The sequence below is a fragment of the Corvus cornix genome, chromosome 14 (genome assembly GCF_000738735.6).
Source record: "Corvus cornix cornix isolate S_Up_H32 chromosome 14, ASM73873v5, whole genome shotgun sequence".
NCBI lineage: Eukaryota > Metazoa > Chordata > Aves > Passeriformes > Corvidae > Corvus > Corvus cornix.
The window spans coordinates 3,148,375-3,164,782 of NC_046344.1; the positions used below are offsets into that span (position 1 = coordinate 3,148,375).

The 16,408-nt window shown below is 45.0% G+C and overlaps 1 protein-coding gene across 2 annotated transcripts in view; it reads left to right on the forward strand.

The window, feature by feature from the left end:
* FAM20C (FAM20C golgi associated secretory pathway kinase) overlaps nucleotides 1-6,765 on the forward strand; it is a 59,295-nt gene extending 52,530 nt beyond the window's left edge. For both annotated transcript variants that reach the window (XM_039560276.1, XM_039560275.1), the window contains 5 exons: nucleotides 2,237-2,417; nucleotides 2,976-3,085; nucleotides 4,577-4,658; nucleotides 4,757-4,816; nucleotides 5,592-6,765. In XM_039560276.1, the coding sequence (XP_039416210.1) occupies nucleotides 2,237-2,417; nucleotides 2,976-3,085; nucleotides 4,577-4,658; nucleotides 4,757-4,816; nucleotides 5,592-5,844 (686 nt within the window). In that variant the 3' untranslated portion in view covers nucleotides 5,845-6,765. The remainder of the gene's footprint in view (nucleotides 1-2,236; nucleotides 2,418-2,975; nucleotides 3,086-4,576; nucleotides 4,659-4,756; nucleotides 4,817-5,591) is intronic.
* The last annotated feature ends 9,643 nt before the right edge of the window (nucleotides 6,766-16,408 follow it).

Below are 16,408 nucleotides of genomic sequence, written 5' to 3' on the forward strand. Positions count from 1 at the left end.
CAAGATTTACCTGGATACCAGTGTGTGATTACTGTCAAGTGATTAGCCCCAGTTACTTTCGTTGACAATACAGAGCAGGGTTTCATTGTTCCCGAAGTTAAATTCAGCAGCAAACTATTAAACAGAGTATTTATCTTCCCACTGAGCAAAATGCTGTGTTTAATACAACTTCTTTTTCTTGAAAGGTCAGATTTACATAGTGAGCAGCAGAGGCTGTAATAGCATGGGGGGCATTTGCTGGGCCTTTTGCTCTTTACAAAACTGTTTGGCAGGAGATAAACGAGCACTGGCTTCCTGCTGCCCAGTGCAAGTCAGGTCATAGAAACCTTGGAAGATAAGTTATCTCAGGCAGTCAAGATAAATCCGAATGGTTCCCTCCCTCCACAGATGAGGGGGTGATGCTGAGACAGCTGAATTGAAGCGCAAGCCCCACTGCAGCTGCAAATCAGTGGAAACACAGTTTTTAAGAGAGGATATTCTGCTTGGTAAAACACCTAAACTGCAAACTTAGAAGTACAGATATGTCGAGTGATCCCTTCCTTCCTTTTGTAATTTCTGTTCTTCGTTTTCTCTTCCCTCAAGTGCTTTTCTTTTCCTTGAGTAATTGTCAACAAGCTTTTTGGCCACAGAGTAAATATTTCTGGCCTTGGCTGGGATATATTTAACTGCTATGATCCAACCCTGTGAATATAAATAACACAGTTTGGGTCAGCTGGTCCTGAGCACGGATGGATGAGTGGCCCTTGTGAGTCAGGCACGGCAGAGTGATGCAAAAAGGCTGTCTTAGAGTAAAGTAATCACAACTTCATGGACAGATCAGGTGGCCATCAACAGGAAAAGCTGGGACATCAGTGGGAAGCTGGGACAGATTGTCAAGGAGCAACACATCAGCCTTATAGTGTGGTTATTTGGTGTAATTCCATGGTTAACAGCCAGTCCCAGCTAATGTAGCTAATTACTCAAAAGCATCACAAGACCTTATTGCTACTCCATGTTCCCCTACTTCTCCTTCCTCAAACACAGCTGCTTGCTCTGTTCCTCCCTCTCTCCTGTCATCCCCAGAGTTGTCCCCTGTCCTCCTGACTCACCATCTCCTGCTGGCAGTGCCCCATCTCCACTGGGCTGCCAGTTTGGACTGGGGGGTGTCACAGTGACGTGCAGGGCCATGTGCTGCAGGGCATCACTGCCATGCAAACCCACCCCTTACCTTCCTGTGGCAGGCAGAAAATCACCTCCTGCTATTCCCAGCTCTTCCTGCCCCATTTACACTGAGCCTGCCCAGAGGGAGAGGAGCTCAGAAACAATATTTGAATTTAGAGGCCTTGTGGGGAATTAGGAAGCAATGTGACTTCTCAGCTTCATGCCTTACCATGAGGAAAGGGCACAGTCTTCCTCTAATGACATTTTATGTGCATAAAGCAGTGTCAAAAAGAGCTGTAGCACACTGACAGGAGCAGCAGTGTGCTCCTATTCCTGTTCCCAGTGCGGCGTTGGTGGGCTTTGGGATGAGCTGCTCTCTCTCACCCTCAGTGAATTCCCGTGGGCAGGGTGTTCCTGTAAAGAGGTGGGTGTTCCTGCTGGTACAGAAGTATGTGGTGGCAGTTTTAGGGAGGTTTTAAGGTAACACACGGTCCAAAACCTGCTGCAGATTCTTTTTCTGTGGTTGTTGGAGTAACGTGAGGTGTGGAGGAAGGAATTTGTGTTTGGGATGTGTGCTGACAGCGTTACGACCGTGCTATTTCCACCTTCCACGCACACCCCCACGGGACTCTTGATGGTAAATAATTCTCCTTGCAAAAACTGCCAGTTCTTCTCATACCAGCAAGGAAATGAATGAAATGTTCTCTGTTCTTAAAGAAACGAGCCAAGATTTTGAGAAGTGACTTAATTTTGGGCACATGCCACTTGTTCAGCTGTGGGATTTGGGGTTCCAGCCTGGGGTAACAAATAGCTCCCAAGGAATGTATCAGTCTGGGAAAACAAAAGGAGAAGGACAGGATTTAAAAAAAATGGGCTTGGGGAATATAAATAGAGTGCAAATAGTCACAAAGAGCTTAGCACAGGGCGTGATCCCAGCCACTGAAATGAATGTCTTTCTAGTGGTTTCAGCAGAGGAAAACTATGTGTGGTAACAGGGGTTTGGATTTATTTCTGCTCCTACATACACCAGTGCTTTTATGAATTCTCAATACTGATTTAAGAATAGGCTTTAAAGCTCTTTTCCTTTCTTTGCCAGCCAACAACATCTGCTTCTATGGGGAATGCTCCTACTACTGCTCAACAGAGCATGCCCTGTGTGGAAAACCAGACCAGATTGAAGGGTCTCTGGCTGCTTTCCTGCCCGATTTGTCACTAGCAAAAAGGAAAACCTGGAGAAACCCTTGGAGACGCTCCTACCACAAGCGCAAGAAAGCAGAGTGAGTAGTGGTGAGCAAAGCTGCACAGGGTGACAGGGAAATAACCCAGCTCCTGGCCTCAGGAGAGCAGCTGGGTTTCCCCAGCCCTGGGAAGGGACAGGGCGCTTCACGTGCCAGGAGCTCCAGCTTATGGTCCTGAACCCAAAAGGACCTTCAGTGGCATAATTCCCTCATGGGACAGACACCTCCAGTGGCATTGACAGGATGCAACAGGACCTGTCTAAGTCCTGTCAGAGGGGAAGATTCACTGCTCTCAGCAGCCCTAAACAAGTCTCAGATGTTGCCACCATATGACTGATGGTGCAGCTCATCTCCTAAATCCTGAAGCTACTGGCCAGATAGTTTTCAGTCTTGTGATTTTCTTCCTTTTCCATCAGTCACAGTCTTCCTTGCTTGCCTGCATTGCTGGAAGCAGCCTGAGGAATGTGCTGCCTCTACCTGACCCTGCCCTCAATCGAACATGATACAAGTAGATCTTTGCAAAATAACAACGTTTTTTTTGTAGTTTTCAGTAAGCTTTGTATGTCACATAAAATATCAAAATATTGCCTTTTCCAGATGGGAAGTTGATCCAGATTACTGTGAAGAGGTTAAACAAACACCCCCATATGACAGTGGGACCAGAATTCTGGATATAATGGATATGACAGTTTTTGATTTCCTAATGGGTATGTTTCATCTCTTTCAAAAATTAAATGCAACATTTAATTAGAATAAGAACCATTTCTTTCTGCACTGCTCTGCAGAGCTCAGCAGTTTGCTAAAGCATGGCTGAAGCTGCATTTACTGTATGTGCTGTTCTAGATGATTATGAGAAAATGCAGATTTACGTGGTTATGTATTCCCATCAGTGCAGATTAAAGGAACAAAGATGTTCAGAAATGTAGAGTGATGATGAACGCAGGTCAGGCCAGTCTCCTTCACAACAGTGAAGGGCTTCACACTTTGCTTTAGTGAGCGCTTTACCCCTGTAATACATGGCTCCTGGATGCACATGCAAGGACTGCTCATTATTGGTGCTTTGTTTTCATCCTGCAGGAGTGTTCTCTGCTGCTTCTCTACGAAATGTCAGGGTGGGGGGGGAAGAGGCATTGCTTTGTCACCAAGGCAGCTGTGGATTCTATCAGGATTTTTTCTCTTTATGTAACCTGATCTCAATAAAATAATTATTTACAACCAGGTAATATTGACCCATTCCAAGCCTAATTCTCCTTCTCATATGAAACCTTTCGTGCTGCAGCAAATACACCTCTAAGGTGCCAACCTACATCCTTGATCTTTGGGCACATGCCAGCATGGACACATCCTGTGCCATTGCCCCCACTGAGATTTCTGCAATAGGCTGCAGCAGGGGAGGCCAAGTGACAGCTCAGGAGCCATAGGTGGCATCTATAAGTAGCTCAAGACCCCTGCCATGGAGACAAAATTCATAGCTTGGCAGCAGTCCTCTGCACATTGACCTTAAAAAACAGATCACACAGGGAGAGCTGTGCAGCTGTGCAGATCAGCACCATCCTCATCCATATCTACTGTTCTGGCTTCCCAGGCAGTCAGCAATTGGTGCAAAGTTCTCGTTAGAGGAAAACCAGGGGTGTGTGTGGTTCAGAAAATTGAATGTAGTATTAACAAAGTGATCAGGATTAACACCCCTGCTCGAAGCAGGCATTATCTCCTCCCTGAGCTAAGCCTTGCACATGCTGTGTGTACCATGTCTGCTTCAGACACCCTACTGACCCCAGGCTGCAGCAGCAGGGCTTACTGTCACCAGGGCAGGAAGCTCTGGTGGCTCAGGACACAGCTACCCTACAGGTGACCAGGCTCCCCACACAGCTGATGCCCTTGTGCTGGAGAGGGATTTCCCTGGTGTACCCCAGGAGGGGTTGCTGGAGGCTGGGTAGGTTGGCTTTGTCTTCTGATGGGCCTGTTAGAGCTTAAGTATAAAAGCCACAGAGAGCTTGAAAAGCTGTGAGAGGCTTAACAACCCTTCCAGCATCACACACTTTGGGGTATCCATGGTAGGAGCAAAGGAGCTCAGCAGATCTGTTGTTTGCTCTGCTCTACCCAGCCATGGTTTCTGGGCAGCGCTAGGCTTTTACATTGCCCTGACCTGCAGGCTCAAGGCAGAGTGAGAATGGCCTTTTTCTTCCTTTGTTCCATAGGTAACATGGATCGCCATCACTACGAAACCTTTGAGAAGTTTGGAAACGAAACTTTTATTATCCACTTAGATAATGGAAGAGGGTAAATACCTTTAATAATCTTTCTGGGGTTAAAGGAAAACGAAAAAAGTCACTCTTTAAAACAGCCTTTGTTACATTCTTGCCCTTATCTTTAAATAGGTTTGGAAAATATTCCCACGATGAACTTTCCATATTGGTGCCTTTAAACCAGTGCTGCAGGTACGTTTTCCCTCTGGAGGTGTTTCCTGGTTTACAGTTGTTTCCACTAACAGGACTGAAAATGTTCAAGTGAATCTTGCATTGCACACCATGGAGAGGAGGAGATGTTGTGATCCTGCCCAGCTAGCCCTGAACATTGGCACTGCCATATTAAATGCCCTGTTGGGTCCAGGACCTTGCAGGAACACAGCCGTGAGCTGTTGGGGGAGAGGCTTTAAGACAAAATACACATCCCATGGAAGTCAAGTGACAAAATCCCAGAAAGTGCTTCTCAACAGCTTTCCTTGGTGCCCGTGGCCAGGGTTTTCAGAGGGGTCAGGTGACATTTGGAGTTCCAGCTCTGCAGGGTGAGCTCTGTGTCTGCGGGGGCTCTGGGCAGCCCTGCAGGGTGAGCCTGAGGAGCCTCTGCTGCTGTCACACATGTCCCTGCTCACGTGTGTCACACGTGTCATTGCCAAGATGGGCATGGCCCTGTGAATGCTGCAGCAGCTCCAGTTGGTGCCCTTCCCAGAGAGGGGCACGAGGGCTGCCTGCACTGCCCCATGGATCTGTGCTCCAGAACCTCTGCCCCTCTAAGGGCCCCCAGAGATCAGTGGCCAGGTAACAATGCCAGCTGCTCATTAGGACTGTGGCAGTGCCTGAGTCTCATCATTTCAGATCCCAGAATAAGGCTCTTAGACTATTATTGTAATGCTGGCTATAAGCCTTTTAGCTTTGTCAAAGTCAACAGTGATGGAAATACCAAATTGCTTTTTTTTCTCCTTTTTTCTCTTAGAATCAGGAAGTCTACCTATCTGCGATTACAGTTGCTAGCCAAGGAGGAATACAAACTCAGTCTCCTGATGAAAGAATCTTTGCTAAAAGATAAAATAGCTCCAATCCTCTACCAGCCTCACTTGGAGGCGATGGACAGGCGGCTGCGGATTGTCCTCAAGGCCGTCAGTGACTGCATAGAGAAGGATGGGTATGACAACGTGGTTGAAAATGACTTTAACACGGATGTTAACACTGTTACGACCGAGAGGTAGTGAAATGGCAAGACTACGTTTTTACCAGCTGAGTCAAGAAGATTCAAAGAGGAAAAAGAAAAAAACGAAAAAAATAAAAATAAGTCTTGCAAAAGACTGTGTATGCCACTTTGTGAATTCAGTGAATTCAGAAATGAGATATAATTGTTCCCAAAGTAGGTAAAGTGTAGACTCTGCAAAGGATTAGTTCATTAAGAAAAATAAGTCTAATGTGATGCTTTTCATTAGTTCCTGAAGAGAGATTATGAAAAGATTCAGAAAATACTCAGTCATTGACAGACAACAGTCTGATAGCAAAACACCTCCTGTCCTTTTTGTATAGAAAGGAGGCCTTTACTTAATATTTTGTATTTATATATGGTATATCTATGAAACCCCAGACCTACCTTCCAAATTTAACTGAGAGGGACAGCATAGTTTTGTGACTCACACTTTATTTGTGGTGACAGTCCACTTGGTATTTTGTGTTAACCCTTTAAGTGCTCTAATCCACTGTATCTTATTTAAATTGAATGCTTATTTTCCCCCCAGCTACTCAGCATTTAAAGGGTTAAGGCAGTATGAACTTTTAAAGGCAAAAAATAATAATAATAATTATAATAATAATGATAATAAATACAGGGGTTACCAGAAGGGAATTTCACTAATTGTGCTTTGACAGGAATACTTGAATGTTGGTTTTACAAAGTGATGTAAAATGACAAGTTGTACTATTTGTCCATAAGGAGGTGGCAGCTCTTATCTTTCTAGACTGTCATAGCTGAGCTGCTACTTTTCAATTTTGCTTTTGATAGTTTTGTGTAAATATATACATATATGGGTAAAAAGCTGCTTTCAGCAGCTCTAGGCTTACTTTTGCAGCATTTTTGTGGAATTGTTTGCAACGTGGTAAAAGTGCAATAAAGATATGCAAAACGTGTAGCCATCTTGTCTAAATGGATTCATTCATCTTGTTCAGAGCAAAGCTCTGTGCACCAGCCAAGTGTCCCAGAAGTGGTTGTTTAAATTGTCATCCCCTTTTGTAGCAGCAGCAAGTGGAGCTGGAGCAGGGAATTGGTGATTAATACTCAGCGAAACGCTGATAAGGGCCGGGGTGGTGGAGAAGGCTAATCTTTCCTATGAAAGCATTGTTTTGACTGTCATTTCAGCATCCCTTCCTCTTGCAATGATAGCTGTAGAGCAACACCTCTCAAAGATTATGGCTTGACTTGCTGCCCAGAGGGTTTAGAAACACCAGTGCCTCTCACTTGGGCTGCAAAAGCCCTTACACAACCTAGGAAATCTCAGCCTAAATTAGCTGGAAACATGGTATTCTTATCCAAATAGTTTTGAATCATGCTCAGCTGCATTCATTGATGTGTAGAGACTTTCAGCCCAAAAGCAAGCTATAAATTGAACACGTGGCTGTATTTGACTTGTGGAAACATGGTGTGGTACAGCAGGAATCCCTCATCGCTCCTCTGGGTGAGGGAAGAATTTATTATGACAGTGTTCATCACAACTATAATTCAAAGCTGCCATTTGTTTCATTTGATGTCTTTTTTCACAGGGATTCATAACCATATACTTTAAAAGCCAGGTAGACTAAAATGTAGGCATTTCAGCATATTAAAATTTTGAATGAGAGAAAAAGCTGCTATATGGGCTCATTCACTTCTTAGGTTGGTATATTATCACTAAAAAACACGTCTTTTATATTTTATGGCCCATTTTGAATTCCCATAGCTCTCACAGACATGGCATATAAAGACAACAGAATATCTCAAATTGTTCAACTGTGCATGAACTTGGAAAATTTCTGTTTTATCCCATGGCTTTTTTTTACTTTTGAAGACCCACCTATCATAACAAGGATTCCTCTGCAACACAGCACTGGAACTGCAATGCTCTCTCCCCAGTAGCCAAAAAAAACCCCAAAACACGACATTATAAACAGGTGAAATGGGTGATATTATCCTTGGTCTATCTTCAATGCCTGGCTGTGGTTTTCCTGGAGGTGCAGGTTTTTCTCACTATGAAATTGTGCCAGGACGGCAGAGGAGCTCTAAAATCACCTTCCCAGGGCAGCTCTGCTTTCTGCTTCCAGGGCCAGCTCAGCAAACCTGGTTTGCTTCTGGAAAGTAGCACTTGGCAGCCTCTTAGCTCAGAGGGGATCAGATCAGTGAAGGCCTTGGCTCTTAAGAGGCTGGGTGTAGGTCAGGAGCTCCTGGCAGGGTGGTTCAAGCTGAAGGTGTCTGCAGAAGGCTGCCTGGTGCTGTCAGGGATATGAACTTACTGTTATGGATCTGATTCTGAATTCCTATAAGCAAAATTAGTAGTGTTTCTATACAGTAAGTGTTGTTTAGGATGGAATAAGCAGTGTTTGTATAAAGAGCTAAAGGTTGTTAATCCTTGCCACACTGTAAAGAGTTCTGAGGGTCTCCAGTTTCCTTCTCCTGGACTTTGATTCTTCCCCTCATAAACTCTGTGCTACAGCTTTCTAGACTTGTAAAAATTCTTCCCATTTCCAGTCTTAAATTAAGCATACAGAAAAGCTGAAGGGGAGGCTTTTCTTTGGCATGAGACCTGCATGTACCTTGGAAGAAGGGAAACACTGGCTCACATGCTGGAGAGGTTTCCCCTCCTCGGTACCTCTGATGAGAAACTGGGGTGAATTAGCCCCACGTGGGCAATGCAAGTCTAAACCCTCTGCGGGGTGCTCAGGAGATGGATGGCAAGAGCTGAGTCTAGACCCCACCTGTGGTCAAGGGTAGCTGAGGACACAGCTGATCTGGAGGGTATTGCAGGGGTGGAAGGGATGATTAATTAAACATGCTGTGGAGTTCTTCTTGGTATCTACCAGGAAGCTCTGGCGTGTTTGCATTCCCGCTGCCAGGCAGCTGGAGCTTTGACTCATGTTCATTTTCTGGGTTTTCAGGAAGGGAAAAGAATTATTGCCTTGTTCCACTATTTTTTTTTTTATGTGGGTGGGGGTGAGTGGGCACGAGAGACGAGAAATTGGAGCCAGGGAGTGAACTTGTGGCTCTGCCTCTCAGTTCTTGGGGTAACACAGCCCTGAGGATGGCTCTGTACAGCCCAGGTAGGGGCAAACCCCCACTTTTGGGGTGCATCTGCATTGCCCCAAGACATAGCTGGTCTGAATTCCTTCTGGAAGCCTCGTGGGTTTGCCTTTAGGCAGAGGGTGTTGCCATGTGAGCCCGTGGCTCTGAAAAGGCTGTCACTGTGTGTTCGGTCAGCAATCCAGGAACTGATGAGGATGGTGTAACATCCCTTTAGGAGTCCCACATATTTACCAGACAAAAAGATTTGCTCTAGGAAGATAAATAAATGTTAGAATTCAATTGGTTTGTGTCTGAATCTCAAAAGTGGGTGTAGCAGCAGGGCCCAGACAATTAACACACCTAGAAATCTGCGGCAGCCTGTCAGGGGCATAATGTGTTCAGCACGATGAATACAGTATGCACAATAAATAACAGATAAAAATGGATAATATATTTCTAAAAGCACCTAATTACAACAGTATCTGACAGTGTAGAATAGCTTACCGTATTCTCCTGAGTAATTCAGAGGAGAGCCTCATTTGTTTTTGTGGTTTTCCTGTTATTTAGGCATCAAAGGGAAATTGAAGGCAAAAAGCTCTCATTGTTTGAAGTAGGTATCACTGTTGTGATCAGCAGAGCCCGTGATGTATATACAAGCTGGAAGCCTGAAGCAGATTGCAGTGTAAGCAGCAGCAAGATGTGTTGTGTAGGAGGAGGGAAACTGGGATTTCAGCCTGACGGTTGCCCTTGAGCACTGAACTGAAAATGAACTTGTCTATGTCGGCGTTACAGGGAGGAGCATCCAAAGGGTGTTCTGGTTCCATCTATGGACCTGTACGTGGTGATGATAAGGGGGATGTCCTGCTGTCTTCCACTGCAGCAATGGCATTGTGCCCTTCGTCCCCTTGGCACAGCCAGGCTCCACCTAATGACTGTCAGCAAGGCTCTTGTGACCCCTGCCTGAAAGTGCTCATTTCCAGCTTGGAGCTGGACACACACTAGAGCGTCGATAATTTGCATCCTGAGGGAGCAAACTTTTCTTCTAGTACTGAATGTAAAAGTTCATTTTCCAGAAATTATTCCAGCTACCAGTTGTTTCTATGGAGTCTCTTGCCAACAGTTGTTTACTGAAGTATTCGGGGCTCAATACGCAGAAATAAGCGCGCACAAGGACAATTCTTTTGAAACTAAATTGAGCGTTTGGAGGAAATTTTGAGTGTTGGGGGATGAGTTTTCACATGGAATTTCAAGTTATTACCAGTTGGAAGCTGCTGGATTTCTTGAGAATAATATTTTTATGCTCAAAGTCATTCATAGGTAGCCTCCAGCCATAACTCTGTCTGACCAGATCAAACTCAATTATCTGCTCCCTTCTATATTTGCATCAGTGAAGTACCACTTCAATGCTTTTGGGGGCTGGCTAGAAAAAAAACTGAAAAGCAATTCAATTTGGTGGGTCAAAAGACTTGAGAATTGAGGTCAGACCAGTTCTGGCCATGGTTAGAAATGAAGCATCAGCAAAAAGGAGGCTGTTGATTTGGCAGTAGCTATTCCTCTTCCTCCAATGCAAGGGCAGAGCAAATACTTGTGACTAGGAAAGGGCTGCTGGAATACCTGCTGCTCCACCTTTTTAAACACTTTCCAAGGTTTTCCATTTATGCAACTCTGATGTAATTATGATGACCAGCTGAGGGGATTTTGAGCAAGATGGGGGGAATGCTCACATTTGTATCCAGTCTCCTCTAAGAGGATTTAGGTGCTGGGAGATCAGCTCCTCTCTTTCAAATGACCTTACTGCACAATCAGCCCTGTCCCCTGTCACAAGTAACTCGTGTTATGCCTTGAGCTTTGCTCAGGTACGGGCCCAAACCCAGCAGCTTGCAGATGGAATTGGCAGCTGGAACCAAAGGAGAACATCTCAAAATTGGAGATGTCAGATCAGAGCACTCTCCACTCCTATGAATGTGGGAATCTGGGTCACGTTGTGCCTTGGCCACAGTAATGAATAGCATTAGGGTCTCATCATAAATTCTTCTGTTGCTTCTTCTGGAAAGGTGCTGGCTGACAGACACATGCACAAAACCACCTGTGACATGTGCTGGTTGACATAACTTAAAAACACATCCCAGGGTGACTTATGACAGACAAAATCTCAGCCCCCCAGCTGCTGGGGCTGCACTAACACCAGCCATGTGTCACTGCAGAGGTGGTGCTGGATTCTGCTGGAACACGATGATCCCCGTACACCCGCCGTGCTCGCTGGAGCACCTGGGTGCCTGCAGAAGGTGCCGTAAATCAAGGCAGGACAACGATCTGCCTGCATCTCCTGAACCCCCATGCACACATAAATGAGAAATGAGAGCTAAAGCTGTCTGCAAAATGCAGGCAATACAGCTGAGGAAGACCAAGCTGGGGGAAAGGAACAACCCAAAATGATGGAGGCAAGTTGATGGTCAAATCTATTCTTGTGAACACCAATACCTAAGCCAGGAGCAGCACCTATTGCTCTGATCACAGGCTGAGCTTTAGAGATGGAGGACAAATCTGATTTGTAAACTAAGCAAACCAGGCTATCCAAAACTGCAAACAGCTTTCCTCATAGCTTTTCGTGATAGTCCTCCACCATAACAATTTATGCACCAGGAATCTCTGCCACAGGCAGCATTTATAAATAGCAGTGATAAAAGGCACTTCGAATGAAGTCTGCATTGTTTTCTAGACCAAATCAGAACCCTTTCTGCTGATTTTTGAGCACCTCCTTCCTAACCAGTGAAGTCAGTGAGAGTTTCACAGATGCAGAATTTAGGTGCATTATCTTCTTTCACTGCCCCATTCACAGATGAATGGTCTCTCTGACGTTCCCATGGCTTTCTTAATTATAAGCTTTAATAATTTATTATTATTGTTTATCTTTTCTCTCTATTTCTTTTCTAGATGTTTGCTTCACTGATTTGCAGTGGATTTCCATTTTTAATGGTTGTGGGTTTTGCCTGAATAAACACCAACATTCATTATTTATAACCTGAGGCATCTATAGCCAACTCTTTGCACAGTAATTAGAGATTTTTTAAAACACTGGTAGTGAACTTTAGTCTCTGCTGTTTGCAGCAAGTTTCCTTGCATTGGTTGTGCCTTCAGAGCCCTCATTTTGTGACATGCCTGATAGTCTAAAATAGGAGCTTGTGTGATAATCTCTGGCAATGTTCCAGGCCAGGTTGGATGGGACTTTAGGAACCTGGTCTAGGGGAAGGTGGTCTAGAGATGTTGGAATGAGATTATCTTGGACATTCTTTCCAACCCAAACAATTCTAGGATTCTGTACTTCCTGTGAAATCACTTATTCCATCTTAAATTTATCAGGAGGGACTGTAAACGTTGCTGGCACAAGAGACCCCCTTGTCTGGTGTAAGAAAAAACCCAATCTCATTGATTCAGTACCTACAGATCCTCCTGACTCCAGCTGTTTTCTTGGCACTTGGTGTTTTGAACTTCCAGCACTGCTCAAACACCAGAGTGTCTGTGTGGGGTGCTCCCCCTGATTCCTTGCTGTCCTGAAGGCTCTAACAGCTGTTCAGAGCAGGGTGAGCAAGAGGAGCCTGCTGGGAGTCTTCAGGTTGGATGCAGGAAGTGGAAGGAAGCTCTTCTTTCTGGAGAAGCTCAGATAAGGTTAGAAAATGTGTCATGACTCATGTTTCAGTGATAGCCAAGCGCTGGAACAGCCTGTCCAGGCCAGTGGCTGAGTCACCATCCCTGGAGGGATTTATGATGTGGCTCTGAGGGACATGATTTAGTGGTGGAGTGGAGTTGGCAGTGCTGGGTTAATGGTTGGGCTCAATGATCTAAGAGGTCTTTTCTAACCTAAGATTTCCTGTGATTCTATGGCTCTCGTGGAAAAATTGGTTTTGTAGTGTTCAGGATGTGTGGTGCCCACAGTGCATTTTTTCACCTCTTAAAGAGGCAGTGGCAGAGCCATCCCATGAAGCCTGAAACTAGGAATATTTTCCTGTTACAGGACCCAGTCTAGTGAAGTTAATGGAAACCTTCCCAGATGTTTCAACTTCCTTTGGATCCAGCCTAGAGCAGCTGCAGAGATACAGTGCTGCTCACATGAACTTCTGAGAAACACCCTGGAAATAGGAATGTTAAAAATTAAGTGTTGTACAAGTGTTTTATTTGACCTGGTGGTGGTATAGCTGATTAAAGAGTAACGTCTTTGCTGTTTACCTGGGTCAGTTTTGCAACAGAAGAAAATGGATGAGAAGGAAGGGCAAGAAGTCAGAGCTATAATGTAAGGACTACACCATCCTGTGCAGCCTGCAAACCAGCTGGCAAGGCTGCTGCATATTTGTGAGAGCATCTCACACATCCTTACTCTTACTAGAGCATCCTACCTCAAGCCTGTGATGGCTGATTGGCATTTTGAGAGGTTCAGACACTTTTTTACCAGGTCTCCACAGTTTGCACCCCAGACTGAATGATTCCAACATGGAGTGCTGGCAATTTGCAAGGATGTTGCCTGACAGCAACCCAGAGCAGCCTGAGAGTGCTTTCCAGTCCCCTCTGTTGCTAGAAATGATGGTGAACTGACTGGTTAGACACTGCTTCAGCCAGACAGCTTCTTATTTGTTCATCAGCCTTCAAGCCCCTTTGCAGCCATTCAACAAAACCAGCACACGGTTTAGGTTGTCTGTGCTACTTGGCCATCTGAGGCCATCAGTGCAAAGCTGTAGGGACACCAGGAACAGTGGTCTCCCGCTGCCACAAAGGCTATGGCACTTCCCAGGATAATTCAGAAGCCAAACAAGTTTCAAAAGTTTTGTAAAACAAGGAAACATGCTTCAATAAAACCACTGTTTAAATAAAGTCAGCAATGCACCAATATTGGTGATTTTTAAGGAGCAGCTCCTACTTCCACAGCTTCTGTGCTGCATCAGCACGCCTGGCACACCCTGCTCCCCTATTCCCAGGCACACGTGGGTGTCCAGCTTTGGCTGGAAGTGAAGTCAGTAGAAGGACTACAGCAATTATTCTGGTTATGAATCACACCTTTTTACGAACGTCACTTGGAGGAAAATATCGTCTCTGTCAACCTGTTAGCAAGACTGGTGGTGCAAGCACGTCAAACCCCAAGAGCTGGTGATATTTTTTCTGGAAACCTCTTAATGACAGCGTTTGGAGGTGTTGGTGCACACCCTGCAGCTGTGGAGCAGGTCTGTGGGAGTTACATGGGTCACTTACCATGGACCTAAGCCCTGCTGCAGGAATACCCTGTAGGTGCTCTCCTGCTGGGTTTCTAGCATCTGAATTACTCTGGGAAATAATATACTTTTAGATCTATCCTCTGAGTCATTAAAGGGAGAAATAAAAGCTCATTATTTGGTTCAGTTGAGCAATAAAAGTTGCTTTCCTTTGAGGGAAGGGTCATGCCTGAGCTCCAGATACATCCTGGAGTGGAGGCTGATGTAGGTTGTCCATGTCTTCCACTGTGCTTTGGACTTTGCCCTGTCTATGAAACCATGACATGGCAAAACATATTTGGAAGAACAGCTAATGGCCCCTTCCCTTGCTGCAGCATGGATCTGGGGGTGACTGGATAAGCTCCCTCCTCTGCATTTCTCAAGGCATCTGTCCAAAAGCATTTTTCTCTCTCTCTCTTTCTTTCAGGGAATGTACTGTGGGGAGTTGCATTTCCTTCTTTCTCTGCAACATGTTCTAATTTACGGGATGAGATTTGTGATAATTGAGTTTGGAGCTGAATGCTGAGCCTTCTCCATATCCCCTGGGGTTTTCCTGGGAACAAGATGGATTGCCCAGTACGCTTCACACAAAAAAAATAATGAATGAATAAATAAATACATGAATAACAGCATGCCTCGTTTTGCCTATATCTTAGCGAGAGGGAAAGCTAATTCTTTAAGTATCAGGAATGTGCTCATTATGCAAAAATGATAGAGCAGATGCATATATTCAAAATAAGTATATTAAAAATCCCATTTTAGCTCCTGGAGGACAAGTGCAAGTGCAAAATTGGGTGCAATTATATTCCTCTTCCCACCTATGGTGTGTTCTCATTTGAATATGTATTTGAGCTGGTTGCATCTAGAAGCGTGGCGTTTCCTGTGATTGAAAAAGCAAATTATTATCACTACCAGCTTGTGATACTTTACATCAGAGGCTGGCTCCAAGGTTGTCTGAAGTCACTACAAAGGCTCTTTTTGAGTCCAGCTGGCTTTGCATGCAGGCAAGGGCTGGTCTCTTGAGCAGCCAGTGCTAGGCATGTGTTAACAGCCACACAAAAGAGCAGAGGACACAATCCAAGTGGGGCTGTTCATCATAACTATCATTTAATCAAAATAAAATGATGAACTGATAATTGGATGTCCTTGCAATAACCGCCCACAGCCAGAGCCCGGGGTAGGGTCCCTTTCATACACACAAATAAATCAGACAAAGAGTCTGCTGTGGGCAAAGAGATTAATCTTTGGCATGAGCATGAACAATAGTGGAAATAAGTGTTGCTCATGAGACCATCGCTCTGTGTCTGACTGCAGAAATATGCTTGGTGCTTGCCAATGAAAGGAGCTGCTCTTTCCTACCCCTACAGTAGCATTAAAGATTGTTGAAGTTGTGCATGCCCAGATTTATGAAAAGGCTCTGATGGGGAAGACCTGACTGGGTCTAAGGCAGCTGCTTTAATAATGTACACGCTTCCACTTCAGCAACTTAAAACAGAGGTGGAGATATAAGACCAAACCCAGAAGAGGACAGGGACATTGGGAAGAGCCCTGGAGAATGGACCCACTCAGGCAAGGAAGATGGACAAAGTTTTCCATGGAAATGTAGCCTCAGGAGTTATCCTATAGTTTGATTTTTTTCAATTAACAGTAACAGTAGGACTTTTCTCCCTAAATCCCAATCCCTACACTATCTGGAAAAGCCCAACCATTTTTTTTTAAACTTAACATAGTTACAAAAAACAGGGTTCCAAAGACCAAAACTCAAATGAACAGTAAGGAAAAGAACTTTTCTTTCACAGGAGAAAAATTAATAAGAACAAGAAGATGGTGCTGAAAATGCTCATTAACAGAACCGTTTCCTAACACGTGGCTTTACAATATTTTAACTGAAAATTCTCTTCATTGCTGCCCCGCCTGCTCAGCTGTGGTGCCCTGGTGGTGATGCTGCTGCCACTGCTGGGGTGTTTGGGCTCTCTCTGGTACCACCCTGTGTGACTGACATCTGATCTGGTACCCAGCCCTGCACTCTGCGCTGAGCGAAGTGGGGATTTTGTCTGTGGGTTATCTTTCCTCCCCTTTTAACTGATCCCATTACCCCGATCCCCCTGGAGCAGGCAGAGCCTCAGAAGCAGCCCTGCCCTGTCAGGATCAAAGCCACAAGCAGCCTGGCTTCCCACAGCCCCTTCCTTCGGCGGGAGCCCACCGTGACCCCGGAGAGCCCTGTCTCCTGCACAGATCAATTCTGCTCTCACAGACAACTGTTTTGCCAGAGGAATGGAGCTGCTG